Below are 18,536 nucleotides of genomic sequence, written 5' to 3'. Positions count from 1 at the left end.
GCTGATTCAAAAGTCTCAGGGTTTTCCTCACAATGGCACAAAAAGAAAAGGAGGCAGGAGTTTGGCTTTTCATTTTTCCAAACCAAGCTTTTATAAATATTTCCCACTGGCAGGCAACCAGTGCTCTGAAGTCACTTCAAGACTCCTTCCCAGATTTAGCACTTTCAGTGACACTAATTTGGCTTAATTATTCTAACGATGTTCTGGAGGCAGGGTTGACCTAGTGAAGGGTCACCACTCCTGCTCTCTCTGGGTCACCAGTGTCCCTCACCACAGCCACAGTGCCTGTGTCCCACCTCCATGAGGGAGACAGATGCTGCAGGGCCTGGTATGACCCAAGGCAGGACTCAGCTGGGATGTCACAGGGAGTTTTCCATCCTGGAGGCCTCTGGGAAGGGTAAAGCCCAGTGCCTCTTCCAACCCCAGTCTCCCTTGGATCGTTTGCAGAGGTGATCCCACAGTGAGAATTTGGCTGCAGCATTGCTGTGTGTCAGCCCCAAGCCCTACAATAGCAATGCTTCTGGATTTCTTTAAGATTTGAGCACGGTGTAAACTGGCACAGCTCTGCCCTTTTGCAGTGAAAAATAATAGCTTTGCAAAGTGAGAATTGCTCTGGATTGTTACCTCTGAAACCTAAAGGCAACATCTTAAAGTGTCAACATGGATTGCTTTTAATATCTTTTAAGTGGGAATAATGATCCAAGGTATTCACCACAATTTCAGACTGACTTCCATGCATCCTCAGTTGCCAAAAGTCTCTACATTCAGCTGCCAAAACCTCCTCTTCCCTTCCAATAGTTTCTCCACAGCAGGTCTGGGTTGCCAATGCAAAACTCAGCATCACTGTGAAAACTGAAAAGGTGAAGATATTGTAAACCAAACCAAATTATAAACTAACTAGCACGAAGTCAATGGACTTTTTTGTTTTCATGTGGAATTTTTTGAAAAGCTGAGTTTATTTTACTTTAAATAAAGCTGCTACTGAATTTCCAGTTGATTTAGCCAGAACACAGAGAACACACTGCAGGATTTGAGTTGTGTTTGCTGAAATAGCCATGGCCTTGAACAGATAATATATTTTTCAGTAACATATTTCTTTGCCCACTGCAGCTCTTTTTTTTTCCCTGTGCTCTCTCCAGATTGACTTTCACTCTACTTATTGCCTGCCTCATTTCTCACCCTGTTTTTCCAGTTGGTTTTTTTTCTACTGCTTTCCTCAGTATCTTTCTCCCAGGTTATAAGCAAAGCAGAACCCAACTTTGGGCTGAACTTTTAAACCCACATCTTGAAATTAAATAAAACAAGCCCCTTCTGTCTCTGTGTAGCAGTAGCTTCACAACTTGAGTCACTTAGCACTTTTAGCAGCTGCAGGATGGAAAAGGTCATTTGGAAGATGGTTTTTAATGCTGGGGAGGTGCCACAACAAGTAGGAATAATGCAGGAGTAGCGGGGTAATAGACACTGTGTGGGTACTGAGATGTCCAACTCTCCACAAGGATTTTAGAGCCTGCTCTTGGGCTGGCTGCAGGAAGGAACTCCAAGTTTAAGAAGCAGAGTAAGGGGCTCAGTGACCAGGCAGAGCCTCAGCACCAGCAGGAGTTCACCCACTGAATGGTTCCATGGTTGTGGAGCCAGGGTTCCACCCACGCTCGTGTGCCCTGGCTTGTTGTGAGCCTGTGGGTGCACAGAATGAAGCAGAGCTGATTTGCAGACATTTCCGTGGCTGGAAGTGCCTGCTCAGAGGTGTGGCTGTGAGCTGCAGACCGTGTAACTGTGGCTGTGTTGTTGTTGTTGTTGTGCTTGCAGGACGATTGCCTTAGTCCAGCTCTCCAGCCCAGCTCCGCGCCCGGCCCCGCTCACCACCGCGGCCCTGACATTGAACTCACAGCAACCCGGACCGAGGAGGCTGCCAAAAAACTCCTGCTATTCTTCTTCATCCTCACTAACAATTTGGTAATGAAGTATTGATTTCCACTCCCCTGCTTATGGACGATATTAGATTTTCATTGATAAACTGCACTGGGGCTGTCTGGTCTCCACTGTCCCTTTTTGCTGTCACTAAAACAAAGTGCCACTGAAGTAAGATAATGACTGAGAACATTGATGTACTTATTTCGTCAATTTGTAACACTTGACAGGAAAAAAAAATTCTTCATAGTTTAATGTCCAAGTGTGCTACACAAGATGCAGTCACATTGGAAGCTTTACTTTTCATGGTAATGTCCATTTCCTATTTATAACCCCTTTGGGATAGTTTGTCTAAAGGAAATGTTTCTATTCTGTGCAGCTATTACTGTTGCACCTGGGTTGCCCAATCCAGTCATTGCACTAGGGATCAATACATCACAGTAAGTACAAGAATTATTAAGTTAAAACAGATTCTGAGCCAAAAAACCTCTGAACAATGTTAATCTTCTGTGCAAGTTGTTCAAATAGTTATGCTTAACCATGTTGCTGCCAAAGATTTGTTTGAAATGGATTATTTTCAGTTTGTTTTATTCCTCAGATATATATATATATTTAAATCTCCATTACGGTTTATGACGAGACATATGGGATGGAGGGATTTTTAAACAAAAGTACTATTGTTAGATTATTGAACATTATATAAATATAGATATATCTATATATAAATATCACTATATAAATATCTATATATAGATATAAAAGAATAAAAGTAGAGTTCCTTTCTCAGTTAGGTGAGCGTAAATCTGAAACCCTGTTGTGGTCAACAGAGTGAATTTGGATTTGTGCCACCAACACTGGGATCAGAATCTGGTGTCCGAGCTCTGTCCGGCCCGGCCAGCACCGCCGGCCGTGCCTTCAAACCCACCCCGACCTGGGAGAAGGGGGCTACAAAAATGGCAATTTCAAATTTGTGCTTGTAACTTTTTTCATTAAAACTTCGAGGGCCCAATTTTAATTTGTGGAATATTCACGTTAATAATGAGATCTAATTAAGACATCCATTAAAAGCCCGTTAAAGTTAATTTAACGTAAAAATTCCAATAGAACTGTATTAGATTTTCTCCATTAAATTAACGTTATGGATTTTTAACGGATGTCTTAATTATACATTATTATTAACGGGAATACTGTATTACACAGATTAAAATCGGGTCCCAAGTCAACTCCCAGAATCTTCCAGGATATGCCAATGTCACGAGTCCCACTGTTCCTAGTGCACTGCTTGGAAATCCAGGCGCAGCCCTGCTTGCTCTCGCTCAGAGACAACAACCTCCAGTAGACAAATCCATCTCTGCATTTAACGATGAACTTCCCCTATTCTCCAAGGAAAAATAAGTCTGGATCAAGTTGTAAATCGCTATTCCGTGGCAAATGAAATATTCAAAGTATGCGAGGCACAAGTGGAGAAGAGGCTCTTTCTCAAATCAGAAAGGGCTTTGGAGTGTCTTTTCCTGTTGTTTTGTTCACGATGTTCAAGGATATAATTGAAGTGCAGCAGTCACAAAATCAGACTAAATACGTTCCCTGCATTCCCTGTGGCCTGTGCAGAAGGGCCTGTTTTGGCACTGCTTGGGAAATTTTGACATGATCCCTAAACTCAACATGGAGGAGAAAAAAAGGCCCTTCTTATTTACCTCCTAGGGAAAGTGTTGCCCTTATGCCACATATAATAGCAAATTGCTTTTTTTATGGCATGCATAACCTAGATGGGAAAAAATATGGCGCTTGAGGGAAGGAGGGAAAAAGTAAATGAAGTTCCAGGAATGTCATTCTGAAGTAATGAGGCATGGACAGAAAATATACCCCTCACATCATCGGATTGAGATGGCAGTCGAAATAGCTTCATTGAAGTGTCAGCACTCATCCATCAATCAATCATCCACAAGGAAAAATAGCGACAGTACAACGGGGCGGCTTTTATGGGATTTACTCATGGGCATAGGGAATAGCAGCTCAAATGTAGTTCTGACATGAAAAGCAAGGTGCTGATATTATTTTTTATGATGGGAGGATCATAAAGTGAATTGAGAACAGTGAGGTCTGTCTTTGCTTAACCTATTCAACTGGAAATGAACGGAGCTCAACTGGAAACGAGCAGAGCCTTCAGATGGGTTAAGATTGAAGCCTGCACCGTGCTGAGCACCGGCCATCGACAACAAAATTCTATTAAAGCAAAATCAATGCATTAGCATCGAGCTCCTCAGAAGCTGTTAAATTGCACAGCCCAGGCCAGAGTTATGAGGTGAAGTTGCACAAGGTGGGGCCTGTGGTGCCAACCCAAAGGCCACGAGCACTGCAGAAAATCAACCTGGGGAGAAACTGCATGTGTGGCTCCTTTCCCTGAGCTTTTGGGTGCAGAGAGAAAATACTGGGCTGCTGGCAGCAGGTAGCAGTGAAGCTCCCAGCCCTGGTGCTGTCACGGCCGGGAGTTTGGCTGGTTTTTAATTGGATTCTCCATGCAGGGGTTTGCACCTGTGGCAAGGCCAGGCTGTAGGAATTCCCACACAAGGAGCTCTCGGGAGCCTCTTCCCACAAAAAGGAGGACTGGGGTCCCCAGCCAGCCCACAGCACCCAGAGCTGGGGCTATCTGGGGCACCAGCTGCTCAATTTTGGCAGGAAATAAGCCTTTGTGGTGCCCTCAGGGTGACCATAGGGTTCACAGCCCCACCAGGACCCCAGAGCTCCAAAGGTTTGGGGAGATTTTGGTGAGGCCAAAACCCCTGAGGGAGGCCAGGAGTCCCAGGAGTCTTCACTGTGTGGGAGCAGCTGCTCTGTTTAAAAATCTGGCCACAAACCTTTATCACACGGTGCTAAAGCTCGATCATTTTGCCTGCATCGCTGTCCTCGGGGAACATTTTAGGTACACATTTGAATGAAGTGATTTTTATTTTTTTTTTTTTTACAATACGATATAAAGAAGGGAAAATGTACGTCTCTCCTCTCTTTTCTCTGTACGAAACTGGATGAGTTGATAGTTTTTCTGTCATATAAATCAGGTAGCACAAAAAAAATCATTGCATCTTTTCTCTGTCGTCGCTACTCAATATCTATCGTTCTGACTTTTATTCTTATTGGAGATCATCAAAACATTAATTAAAAGCCTGGTGATCAAACAGCCGAATATTTATGATTCACGCCCTTACTCATTAACAAGTGGCATATTGATACGCCACATATCCAAGCTGTTTATGCTCTTGCACTGAAATAAAGCAGGAAGAATTGTTACCCTTACACACTGCTTTGAAAGATTTATTCAGAAACCAGAGCTCCCTTCCCGCCACCATCCATGTCAAAATAAGCCATATCACCAGAAAAAAAAAATGTTCTATTTTAAAACAGGGAAATGTAATTAGCATCCCTTTGGGGCCTAATATATAAGAATTTCAGTAGATCAGTCTCAGGTGTTTTTTCCAGGTTTTTTTTTTTACTTAAGCTGAGAGGGAGAAGGACACTTCACTTTAAAAATGGCTGTCATTAGTACAATAGTAATTGTTGGGTTAAAAGAATATCTTTGAGAATCTGCTAACAAACCTGCCCAGTAATTACTTGTCAATGCAAGTTATTATGGGTTTTATTACCTACTTGTAAAAGTATTTACAAGACTGACCTCCCTAGCTTTTTTAGAGATCAGGGAGGATATAAAAAGTCATTTTAAAAATCAATAAATATATATTAGCACTATAGGGGGTGAAGCCTTCCAAGCCAGCTTTACAGGCTATTGAGCCAACTCTCATGCATTCAAATGGCAGGATTGTTTCCCTAATTTTTGGCCTCTTTTTCGTTTCTTAATCATGTTTTGATAAAGTGCCATATTTATTGATTACTTCATACCCACAGTTCAGCTTCTAAACCAGAAAGGGATATTCCCACTGGGAAGCACCCGTGCAGGATTGGCATGGAAAACGAGCTGCCTGAGGTGACCAGGAAAAAGAAATATTGGTGTTTTTGTAGGAGCTGCTGAGGGGACACCGGCGCTGTGCTGGTTCCCCACAGCCTGATCCAGCCTCATCCCAGACACTCAGGGTCATGCTGGGGGTGTTATTTTGGGATCAAACCTGTAAGGAACAGCAGGGAATGAGGAAGGCAGCGTGATTTTTGGCAGAGATTGAAGAGGTGGCTCTGGCTGGGCTGTCCCCTGTCCATTTTCCATCGTCGCTCCGGGGCTGGTGGAGGGAGATCTCCATCACACAGGGCTTTTGTCCTCACCAACAGATATACGATGCAATTTATATTTAAAATTCTCTCTATAAAGACAGTATTGATCACAGATTCCAGATCAATACCTTGCAATTACAGCAGGCTTTAAAGGCCATCTGTCCCCAAGCAGGAGCACCGAGAGAGCCACTTCCATGGATTGTCAGCAAGTGCCACTGGTGTGTGCCCATCTTCTCCCAGCACAGACGTGCCATTTCTGCTCCTAGGAAGTTGGGTTAGGAATTATGGAGCTGTAACTCCTGGATACCACCCCAGAGCCCCCAGACCAGCTCCTCGTTGGGTTTCACAGCAGGGTCACTGACACTGGGGTTTTCCTCGCCTGGGTTTTCTGCTCCCCATCACAATTTGTCCCACAGGTCACAGCTTTTCTTGTCCTCAGCTGGAAATGGTCAGCAAGAAGTTCCTGAATTTCACTAGAACTAAGAACATTTTCATAATGGTGCTGGAGAGTTTGGGTTGGACATTGTGGGTGCAAACAGAGCCTTTTTATGTCACAGAATCATTTAGGTTGGGAAAGATCTCCAAGACCATTGAGTCCAACCTTTGAACATTTGTGTCAGTTTGGACCATAGCAAGTGCAATATTTTTAAACATAACAAAAGAATAAAGGACATGCATCTAAAGGCAGATTTCAATTACATTTCATCAATGAGATCTTAATTTGTCAGCACCTGAACTCAAAATCAGCCTGTTGGTTGATGGCCCTGGGTGAGCCACTGGGTTGTTATTCCAGAAATGCTTCCTGGGTTTTCTTTTTTTCTTCATTATTTCCTGCAGTGTAAAGCATGTAGAATTCAGAATTCTTATTCTCCCCCTGATCCTCCCTACAACCACCTCTCTCCCATTTCAATCCAATGTCTGAAAAACAGAGGCCAGATTCTGGATGCATTTATTCCTGTGTAAATCCAGAGCCACCCTTTCAAATCCAGCAGATTTACCCTCTGTCTACCCAGCTCCAAACGCCGTCCTCGTGGTCCCACCCTCAAATTCTGAACATATTTAGGCATTTTTGAAAACAAATCCAGCAAACTTCAGTCTGTAGCTCCAGGCAAAATAAATCTCCTGCACTTGAGAAGGTTTTTAGTCATGTCAGGGAGGTGATTGCAAAACTTTGATATTGATGTGACCATGCGTGTAAAATAACACCAGCTGTATCACTATAAAGCACTTCATAGTGGTACAGCTCCTTTTGCTCTGCTGGACCACTTTTAAACCAGTGCAAGCATTTTCATCCCAGTATCCTTCTGTCTGGTGGTGGATTTTTTGCCCTCATTATGCCAGAGGAGATGTGAAGAGTAGATGAAGTTTCAGACAGCACTTATTTCTTGTACCAAAATGTTTGCACAATATTTTCTTGGAGAGTATTTTTAAAAGTGAACTCGCTGTACCATTGGACTTAACTGCAGAGTAATAAACTTCCAGTTCATCATCTCTCTCAGCTCATGAAATGTCTTTAGGCCTTTGTAAAAAGCCCTGTTTGAGACAACAGATTAAACACTAATCCTGGCGGATCACACAGCTCCACTTCACACCATCGAGCTGAGCAAACTTTTTTTTCCCTTTCCTTTTTTGATCTAAGTAAAGGCAACAAATTCTTTCATTAGATTCCTTAGATGAGATAGCAGGGGGAAAAACGATCAGTATTTCATGAAGAAAACAAAAATAACATCTTGCAAAAATGCAGCCATGTTAAAGGCAAGGAACGCTTTCCCCATCCCCACACAGCATCACACATCCTCCCAGCTGCCTGAAACGTGGGAGATGTCTGGGGGCAATATTTTCCCTTAGAAGCTGGTCCAGGTAACATTTAAGAATGGCATATCTGTGTGTATGCAGGAGGACATGCAGGTGCACACAGACATTTCCCCAGCACCGTCAGACACGGGCACAAGGTGTGGGTGTGTTTGTGCATCCCGGCCCGAGCAGGCAGCTGGGGCAGCAGCTGGGCACTGCTGGCAGCAGGAACCTGCAGGATGTGCAGGGCAGGGCCTTGGCTCTACCCCGCAGCAGATGCTGGAATGTGCAATACAGGTTGCAAACGCTGACAAGCTCAACAGTTCTCATTTGGCTCAGGGGATTCTCTGTCCTATGTCTCTGCTACAATGCGCCCTTTTGTCTCGTGCTCGGGCACCTCTTCTTAATCCTTTGTTGGTCTTTTACTCTGTGTGTTTGTTTTGGGTTTTGTTACCTGGATCGTGCCAGCACGAATCAGGAGGGACCCACCCCCCTTTCAGGCATGGAGCACAGCTGGCCACTCTGGTGAATTTGGATTTGGGTTTGCTCTGCCCCGGCGCTCGTCGCACGTTTGTTGTTGGCAGCATCCTCAGGTTCCACCTGTGACCCGTGGTGTCAGGATCCTGTTTTGAAAACAATAAGGAAAATAAAGAATCAAAAGCTCATTTCTCTTTAAAAAAAACCCCACAAATGTATATACTCCAAATGGCCAAAAAAGGCAAGATTAAACCCATTTTTTATATGAACAAGGCAGACGGGACTCCCTCGCGAGGGGCTGGCGGTGACTTTCCCTGGCGAATGTCTCGGTGCTCCTGCACTCATTTTGTACCCAGTGCATGCTGTACAGAACATATTGCCTGTAACTTAGAGAGGAGGGGGCCAAGCTGCTCCTCCTGGGCACTGCAGCTTGTTTGGATGAAAAGTTGCGCCTTTGATGCATTTTTATACTGTACATATTTGTATATATTAACTATATTGCCATGTTATGAACACAGATTTTGTTATATTTGCTTGTTTCGGTTTCCTACAAAAAAAAAAAAAAAGGTCCATAATGGGGGATATTATTTTTCTTTTTCCATCAAAAATACGCTTGTAATTTCTGTTTGTTTGTTTTCTTGGTCTTCATCTTTTAATGGCTGATAAAGGAATTAGAGAGGAGTTTTTGGAGAAACTCGGAGAAGCAAGTCTGTGTTTGCATGAGACCTGCCCAATTGCTGGCTAGAAAGGGGGGCAGGGGGAAGAGGGGAAATCTAAGTCAAGTTTTGCTTTTAAAGCATGCTTAGTCCCATGGGAAACTCATACATGTACAATTATTCTCTTTGTATTTTATCTAATAGTGCCTGAATTAATTTTTTTTTATGTCTTCTTGGAGGAACAATTCATAATTGTCAAAATTTGAAACATTAGCTTAATTTTGTTTTCATGACCTCTCATTTCTTCTCCTTATTTATTTTGTTGCTGTTTATAATGGGCCCCAAGGCCATCTCTGACATTGCAGTGTTCTTCTTCCACATTAAGGATGTTTTTAAAATTACTGAGATTATTGAGCCAACAGGCTGCTTTAATCAAAACCATGTTTCACTTGGTTTGGATGATTATGAATGGGCCTTGCATGGAAAAAGCCCTTTCTGCTGGGAGGACCATACCATCTAGCGGCCCCAGAGCTCCATCGCACACAGCGTCTTCCCAGGATCGCTTTCTCCAAGCCTGCCTGGCAATTTGGCTTCCAATTATTTGCTTATTATAACGAACTTCAGCTAAACAAATTGATAATGTTAATGGCCTTCCCCCCCACCCCACACCCCCTTCGGTTGATTGCTAAATAAATTCGTATAATTTATACTAGAGGAGATTATTGCTTTTATTGTTTTGGGTTCCCCCAAACCAATTATTAACAATCAGGACTATGTATCTCATTAAATTTAAATCAGGTCAAACCTATTTATCTAAGGCCTTTTCTGATTTACAGGAAGATGACTGCATTCCAGAGCATTTAAGATGTATTTCTGTGTATGATTTTGTAGCATTGAAATCTATTCATGGTGATTTTTTTGTTCTGTATTTTCACCACGGTAAACACGTTGTATTAAAAAAAAAAATCCCTCAACTTTCCCACTGAAAACATTACTTTTTATGCCCAGGGATTTTTTTTTTTTAATAAAATCACTGCAGTTTTAGAACTGTAATTAAAGCCCTGAATAATAGATCACACATCTTTATCTGTTGTGTTTAAAAGGAAAAAAAAATAGCCCAAACTGTTCACATAATCCTGAATGCCTCATTTCCATAAAAAAGGTTTCTATACATATATTATTTACATTTTTAAACATGGTAATTCTTCCCTTTGTGGCATAAAATGTCTCTTTTCCACTGCAGCTACTGGAAAGCGACTGCTCACATCTGAAATGTTATCGTAATTTGCATCAGGAAACCCAACTGCAGACATTAAGGACTTGGGTGTGTTCAATTATGATTTTGCTGGAGGCTGTCCCTCATTTTAATGCTGCACTCATTGAACTACCTTTCTGAAATCTAGCTGATATGGCTCACCACAGACATGCTTCACAACATCATTAGCTTTGCAAATGGCTTCATTTCAGTCAATGCAGACTTCAGTTTTTTTGGCCAATTGTAAAATGGAAATTTGAAAAGGGGGAAAAAAAAGAAGAAAAAAAAAAGAAAAAAAAAAACAGATGCACTTAAAACATGAAAAGAATTATTTATATGATAAAAATATATTTAGATTTTCAAAGCACAAGACTGAACAGAAGTGCTCTTTTTATGCTTTCTGAAGATGTTACTGTTAAAAGTCTTTCTACATCAGGCTTAATAAATCTGTAATGACATTTGATGGATTGATTTTTGTGTGGGTTTTTCTTTTCTTTCGTTCTTTTTTTTTTTTTTTTTGCCTTTCTTTCTCTGCAGAGAAAGAAAAAGACTGACCTGGAGAGGCTGTGGGAGTGAAAAAACCACAGGAATGTGCCTGTTTCAGTAAAACTCACCCAGGATTTCTGCAAGCTCTTTTCCCTTCAATAATAATAATTTAAAGTAAGAAAAAGAAGGGGGTGAAAGCAACGCCACCAGGCTGCATTGGTCCCTCCCAGTGTTCCCCTCTCCCTCCTCTGGCTGTGGGGTTATTTATGGGCTGGGGACACACCCAGCCCATCCCACCCCATCCCTGTGCTGCACACACCCCACACTGCCCCTGATCCTGCCACACTGACCTCTTCTCCTCTTCCTAAAGTGATTTTTTTTTTTTTTTAAGGAATATATTGCACACATTTCAAGAAACCCCTCTAGGGTAAAATAAAAAATATATATAGATGGCTAAAATAACAAATGAATCATAAAACTTCGAGATGGAAAAGGACTATTAGATCATCCAATTCATCTTGCTGTCTGCCAATACAGGTTTGCTGCCTTCCCCTGGGCTTTGTCTCGCCTCTCTGGCTGAACTCCAGCTCTGGGTCCTCTGCCCCTTCCCTGCAAGGGCCCTGAGGGGAATTCAGGAATGTTTTACAGGGACGGGGCCAAATCCTGCCTGCAGGGAGCCTCACCTGCAGCTCCGACCCCGAGGATTTCAGTGCCCCACAAAGCTGGAATTGGCTGGGCTGGGAGGGGATTTCACCTGGCTGTGGCATCCCTGGGCTGTGGGGCTGGGATTGGGATCCACAGGGATCCACAGGGATCAGCAGGGATCCACAGGGATCCACAGAAATCCACAGGGATCAGCAGAGATCGGCAGAGATCCACAGGGATCCACAGGGATCCACAGGGATCAGCAGAGATCGGCAGAGATCCACAGGGATCCACAGGGATCAGCAGGGATCCACAGGGATCCACAGGGACCAGCAGAGATCCACAGGGATCCACAGGGATCCACAGGGATCCACAGAAATCCACAGGGATCCACAGGAATCAGCAGAGATCAGCAGAGATCCACAGAGATCAGCAGAGATCCACAAAAATCCACAGGGATCAGCAGAGATTCACAGGGATCCACAGGGATCCACAGAAATCCACAGGGATCCACAGGAATCAGCAGAGATCAGCAGAGATCCACAGGGATCCACAGGGATCAGCAGAGATCAGCAGAGATCCACAGGGATCCACAGGGATCAGCAGGGATCCACAGGGATCCACAGAGATCAGCAGAGATCCACAAAAATCCACAGGGATCAGCAGAGATTCACAGGGATCCACAGGGATCCACAGAAATCCACAGGGATCCACAGGAATCAGCAGAGATCAGCAGAGATCCACAGGGATCCACAGGGATCCCCAAAGACCCCCAGAAATCCCCAGAGATGCCCAGGGATCAGCTGGAATCCCCAGAGATCCACAGGGATCCACCGAGATCCCACAGGGATCCCCAAAGACCCCCAGGAATCCCCAGGGATCCCCAGGACCAGCAGGAATCCCCAGAGATGCCCAGGGACCAGCAGGAATCCCCAGGGATGCCCAGGGATGCCCAGGGATGCCCAGGGATCCCCGTCCCCCCAGTGTCAGAGCCCTGCTGCCCCAGCACAGCGTTCCCAAGCCCTGGAGACCCCAGACCAGCTGGGGGCAGCTCCCAGAGCCTGCAGAGACAGCTCTGCTTTATTCCAAGGGCTGAACTCCCTCCTCTCCCTTTATTTTTGCTTTTTTAATTATTGGTGATTCACTCCAGCAGAAGAACAAACAAACAAACAAACAAATAAAATCAACCCTTCAGCTTTTCAGATGGATGTTTTGGCTACAGGGCAGCTTTGAAAGCTGCTTCAGTTGTTTTTTGCTTTCATTTTTTTTTCCTCTGCTCCTCAAAACTGTCTTGATTTAATAAAAGTTAAATGTTTTCATAGGAAAATCAGGCTGGGTGGTTTGTGATTCTTTTATGTACAACACGAATATTACATTATTCAACAATTCAGGAATAAATTTAATTCTGCCTACCTTTGCTGAGTGCTTTTCAATTGAAATGGCCTGGCAGAGGGGCTGGGGGCTCAGGAGGGACCCCCTGGCTGCAGGAGGGCACCGGGGCCAGGGCACGAGGGGACAGCCCAGGGAATGGGGCAGGCAGGGAGCAGAGCCTGGCACCAGGGTGGGGACACAGCTCGGGGGGGGGTGACACCGTCCTGAGACCATGGGGTGGGAGGGAGAGGCTCCAGAGAGGGAAATATCTCCAGGCAGTGCCAGGAGGGGCTGCCAGGGGCTGCCCAGGGGTGCCCAGGAACAGCTGGGCACGAGGATCAGGGATGGGCTGAGGGATGAGCGCGGTGGGATGAGGAACAAGGAACAGAAACCAAACCCAGCAGGTTCCACCTCAACACCAGCACAAACCTTCTGTGGAGGGGGCAGAGCTGGCACAGCCCCAGGGAGGGCACGGATCTGCCCCTGTGGAGACGCCCCAAACCCACCTGGATGAGTTCCTGGGCTGGGTGATCCCAATCCCATCCATCCATCCCATTCCATCCTATCCCAATCCCATCCCAATCCCATCCCAATCCCACCCCATCCCATCCCAATCCCATCCCAATCCCATCCCATCCCAATCCCATCCCACCTCAATCCCATCCAATCCCATCCATCCATCCCATTCCATCCTATCCCAATCCCATCCCAATCCCACCCCATCCCATCCCAATCCCATCCCAATCCCATCCCATCCCAATCCCATCCCACCTCAATCCCATCCAATCCCATCCCATCCCATCCCATCCCATCCATCCCACCCCAATCCCATCCCAATCCCACCCCAATCCCATCCCATCCATCCCATCCCATCCCAATCCCATCCACCCCAATCCCCTCCTGTGTGACCCAGTTGGCTCTGCCCTCTCCAAGCCCAGCCCCTGGAGCTGTGCTCACCAGGCAGAGCAGGGTGCACCCTGGGGTTGGGCATTTCAGGTGGCACTGCACCAAGGAAGCATTAAATCACATAAAAAACAGATTTCCCACAGAAATCCACCTTTAATACATTTATTTTTTTAGAAATGGATGCCAGATTTACATTCATACTCAACTTCAATTTATAATGATGCAAGTACAGCTACAGTTCCTCAGTTACCATTCATGCCCTCCACCAAAAAGTGCTTTTTGCTGTCCAACTATCACTTATTTCTACTTTTAAAGCATTCACAACCACATTCACTCAATCTGGCTTTCTGAGTGTGCAGGCCAGTGGTGTGGGGCAGTTCAGGTGGGATTAAGGTGTCCTGAGACTGGGCTCTCTAAATCCAGTGCCAAAAATCATTAACAAATCTTTAAAAAAATAAAAATCCAGAACCAAAACCAAACCCAAGGCATTTCGTGCACCAGTATATTCAATATTCCCCTTTAACTGACAAAAGCTGAACAGTGTCACAAGTGTTAAAGAATTTTGTTTGCTTGTTTTTCCAAGCTAATAAAACACCAATAGCTCTGGCTAAACTCATCCAGAACATATTGAGGTTAAATTAACAAAAGGAGCAGCCCCTGAGCCCAGGCAAACAGCAATAATGCCTGGTTGGAGAAGGGGGAAATCACATTTTTATATGAAAAGTCCATCTGTAAGCAATTGTGCTAATGCTTTAAAGATGATCAGCTCAGGCTTTTGGAGTCAAACAGGAAAACAACCCAAAATCTTATCAGGAATGAGATTTTTCAACCTGAAAACAGATTCTGTCACAATGTCAAAGGCCCAGATTTAGGTTCTGCCAAAAGAGACTTTAACAAGACCCACTTTGAAGAGAAATGCTGAGTTCAATTACCTTTGAACCTCTGGAGGGAGAGCAGAAATCCAGGGAAGGGAAGGGAAACCTGAAGGAAACTGAAATTAAATAATGCCCATCTCATCCTCAGCCCCTCCCTGAGCACCAGCACGGGGCAGGTGTCCCACAAAGGGAAAAACCCCAAAACTGGGCCTGGGAATGTTCCCTGGAGAAGCCAGAGCCACCAGCTGAGAGCAGGAGCCATCCCAGGGGCAGGAAATGTCCTGGAGCTTTCAGGAGGTTCTGGGGGGTGTGGGCTGTAAAGGAACAGAAGGCAAAAAAAATAAAATCAAGTTTGGTGAAAATGTATTTCAGCATTAATTATCATTTCACTCAGTTCTGATCTTCTCTTTTCCCAAACTATTTATGCTCAACTTTGACATTAAAATTTCATTGGGTTTGCTCGGATCGACTTTATTTAGCAATGTTTAATTAGACTTTTGAGAGCATACATATATATATTAAAAATTCAGAACTACCCTAAACTGAAATAATATTTCATGACAAAATGTGATTTTTTAAATTTTTTTTTTTTTGCTTTAATTGCAAGCTCTTTCCTGATTTTCCAGAATGATCAGTAAACCAAGGAGCCTGTGGTTTCCTTGGCTTACATGGATAACTCAGGCTCTGCCCGTTCCCTCTTTCCCACTTGCTCCACTGAAGGGATGAAATCACAGGAAAGTTCTTTGCAATTATTCAACAAGACAAAAAATCAGTAATTAGGTCATGACTTTCAGAGAGGATTAATGAAAACATTTTACATGAGCAAAATGAGTTTTAAATGCCAGTGTGCCCCACAATTATTTATGTGGCTGAATCGGCTCATGCAGAAGGTTCTGTGCTGCTGAAGTGTCCCACGTCACAGCCACATCCCTTCATTAACTGTAGGCACAAATAACGTTTGCCAGCAGCTAAATCCGCTCGCTGGCAACACATTTCAGGATATATCGATGGGGAGAGGAGGGAAAATCAGGGATAACCTTTCAGGATGGACGGGTTTGCTCCTGTTCATCTCCCCGTGCCTGGAGCTCCGGGTGATGCCGCAATTCCCGATTATTGAGGGGGTCAGAGCCTCCCTCCTGCGGGGGCTGCGCTGCCTTCATCGGCGGCTTTTGTGCAATTCCGGATTAATTCGGGAATTTACAGGGAGCCGCTGCTTGGGACGCGGCTCCGGCTCCGCTGCTTGGCCGACACCGCCACCTAACGCTGGGCAGGGAGCGCCGGGCAGCGGGAACGGAGATGGGAGCCCTGGGATGGGAATGGGGCTGCAGAGCCCTGGGATGGGAACGGAGATCCCAGAGCCCTGGGAATGAGAATGGAGATCCCAGAGCCCTGGCACGGGAATGGGGCTGCAGAGCCCTGGGATGGGAATGGTGTCCCCAGAGCCCTGGCACTGGGAGCAGAGCTCTGGAGCCCTGGCATGGGAATGAAGCTGCAGAGCCCTGGCAAGGGAATGATGCTCCAGGGCTTTTCCCCTGGCATCAGGAACAGAGCTCCAGAGCCCTGCCCTGGCACTGGGAATGGTGTTGCCAAAGCCCTGCTCTGGCATCGGGAATGGAGCTCCAGAGCCCTGGCACCGGGAATGATGCTCCAGTGCTTTTCCTCTGGCACCAGCAATGCTGTTCCCAAAGCCCTGGCACCGGGAATGCTGTCCCCAGAGCCCAGGCACCAGGAATGCTGTCCCCAGAGCCCAGGCACCAGGAATGCTGTCCCCAGAGCCCGGGCACCAGGAATGCTGTCCCCAGAGCCTTTCCCGGCCCCTGGAGCCCCCGGTGCCCCCGAGCGCTGGGATTCTCTCGGGATGCTGCACACACGGAGCGCAGGGAACCTCCCCGCATCCCCCGGAGGCTCAGGGACATTTGGGAGGTGTTAAAACAACCCGGGTGAGCTCCTGGAGGCGGCAGGATGGAGCTCTGAGTGCTGGGAAAAGGCGTAAAGGGAGGGGAAGCAAAGGGGAAAAACTTCTGGAGAGGGATTATGATTCCCAAAATCCAGATTTCCTGTCCTGCAGAAAGGGCTGGAGTGGGTTGGGGTGCTTTGATCTCACACACAGGAGGATAAAAAGCTGCTGGGACAGCCCAGACAGAGCTGATCCCGCAGTGAGGGAGGGATGGGAGGACACCTCACCTTCCCCTATGGATCCTTCAGGACGGGGAGCCTGACCCAGAGCGTTCCGTGTTTGTGATGCTCATCCCAGCGGCCTCCTCCGTGCAATTCTGCTCCAGCTGCTCCCCTAATTCCTGATTTTTGCTGTATTTCACCCCTGACCCAATCCTGGACTCTGTGTCCACCAACAAAGAACTCCAAACCAACCAAAGCTTATCACACACCTGACCCTCGCTGCTCCAGATCCCGCGTGTCAAAATGGGCATCCTTGCAATTAGCACGTGATTACCCAATCTGCATAATTACACGTGGTAATCATGCTGCAGCCTGTTTGGAACTGCCAGATCTCATTTGCCCCACTAATCCTGGATCATATGAATATCTGCAGGAGGAACTACTACTTTAGATGTTATGAATTAATATTAAGATGAAATTGAATTAAATGTACTGATTTTAATGTCATGAATGCACTCATAACTATTTTTTCCCCTGAGAACCATCTGCAATTTAGAGACTTGCTAATCCTAATTAAATGCACTTTTCTCAAGTGTGTGCAAATGAACAGAGAAATCTGCTCGGGAAAGCACTTGCATATTTTCCTTTTTCACAAAGGGGGAGAAGAAACTGTTTGCTAGTTTAATATTAGCTCTTCCTCCTAAGTGAGAACGAGATGCTTCCTTGCAGTTTCAGGACACAGAGCAGTCAGAGATGGATCTGAAGGGGCAATTTGCTACAAGCAGAGAGAAAGAGCCCTCAGACAAGTGTTGGTGATGCTGCTCTGAACACTCACCCTGGAGTTCGGCTGTTTTGGACAGCGTTTGAAACCCCAAGGTTCTGCTCAGAGGCAGCAGAGCCTGGCACTCACAGGTACCGAGCACACAGAATATCCTGCCCTGGTTCTTACCTCCAGCACCTCCTCGGGCAGCACTGGAGCTGCTCTGGGTTTGGGATTTGTGCAGAGCTCACAGCCTTGTGCAGAAGAGCCAGCTCTGTGTGGCTGACCTGAACCCAGCCTGGGACAGCACCAGGGCGAGCGGGCTCAGGGCGCTGCAGCGCTCACAGCACCCGCTGTCCCCTCCAGCAGGGCCACCCGGCCCCTGGGCCCCACCCCAGGGCTGCTCCAGACCCCAGCTGTGCCCCACAGGCCAGGCAGGACTCACCAGGGCATGTCCACATCCTTTTGGCCATCGGCTCCCACGTTTGGAAGGCCTCACCCCAAAAGCAGCGCTGCTTTTGTTAAAGCAAGGACCCAGCCCAGCTTCTTCCCTCAAAGCAGCCCAGGCTGCAGGGGCAGGAGGCTGTGCCCCCTGTTAGTGCCCCAGATGGGGCTGCCTCACACTGCAGCTCCCACTGCTCAAATCCCTCTCCCCCAAGGAGGAGCTGCCTTGGACCAGTCTCCCCTGGACACCTTCCAAGCTGGTAATTTCAGTTTTGAGATGTGGTCAGAGGTGCTGGTGAGGTCTGGCACCTCAGGAGAGTTCCAAGAACACAACAGACCTAGAAAATTTTGCAGAACGCACTTGGTTTAAAAAACTTCATAATAATTTAATGCAAATTATGAAGTCTCACAATAAAAAAACACAATTAATGCTCCTCTCAATGTTATTATCACAAAAAATGCATTTAATAACTCAGTTTCCTTTCCTGAAGGAAAATAACTGCAAGAGAAGAAAGCAAAAGTTTCTTCCTTATTTCAAGACAGATTTTCTGGGGAGTGACTCAGTATTTTCATGTAACTGAACATGAATTTGGATTTGGTTATTGGCAGCTTCTCCCTCTCCCCCA

General features: G+C 45.9%; 1 protein-coding gene across 2 annotated transcripts in view; it reads left to right on the top strand.

Moving 5' to 3' along the window:
• Window positions 1-10,772, top strand: part of TSHZ2 (teashirt zinc finger homeobox 2) — a 212,030-nt gene extending 201,258 nt beyond the window's left edge. For both annotated transcript variants that reach the window (XM_071446571.1, XM_071446570.1), the window contains exon 3: window positions 1,807-10,772. In XM_071446571.1, coding sequence (XP_071302672.1) covers window positions 1,807-1,808 — 2 coding nt within the window. In that variant the 3' untranslated portion in view covers window positions 1,809-10,772. The remainder of the gene's footprint in view (window positions 1-1,806) is intronic.
• The last annotated feature ends 7,764 nt before the right edge of the window (window positions 10,773-18,536 follow it).

This window comes from Agelaius tricolor, unplaced genomic scaffold (genome assembly GCF_023055355.1).
Source record: "Agelaius tricolor isolate 1412-34295 unplaced genomic scaffold, bAgeTri1.0.p SCAF_23, whole genome shotgun sequence".
NCBI classification, from domain to species: domain Eukaryota; kingdom Metazoa; phylum Chordata; class Aves; order Passeriformes; family Icteridae; genus Agelaius; species Agelaius tricolor.
This window is presented reverse-complemented; position numbering and strand designations above follow the sequence as displayed.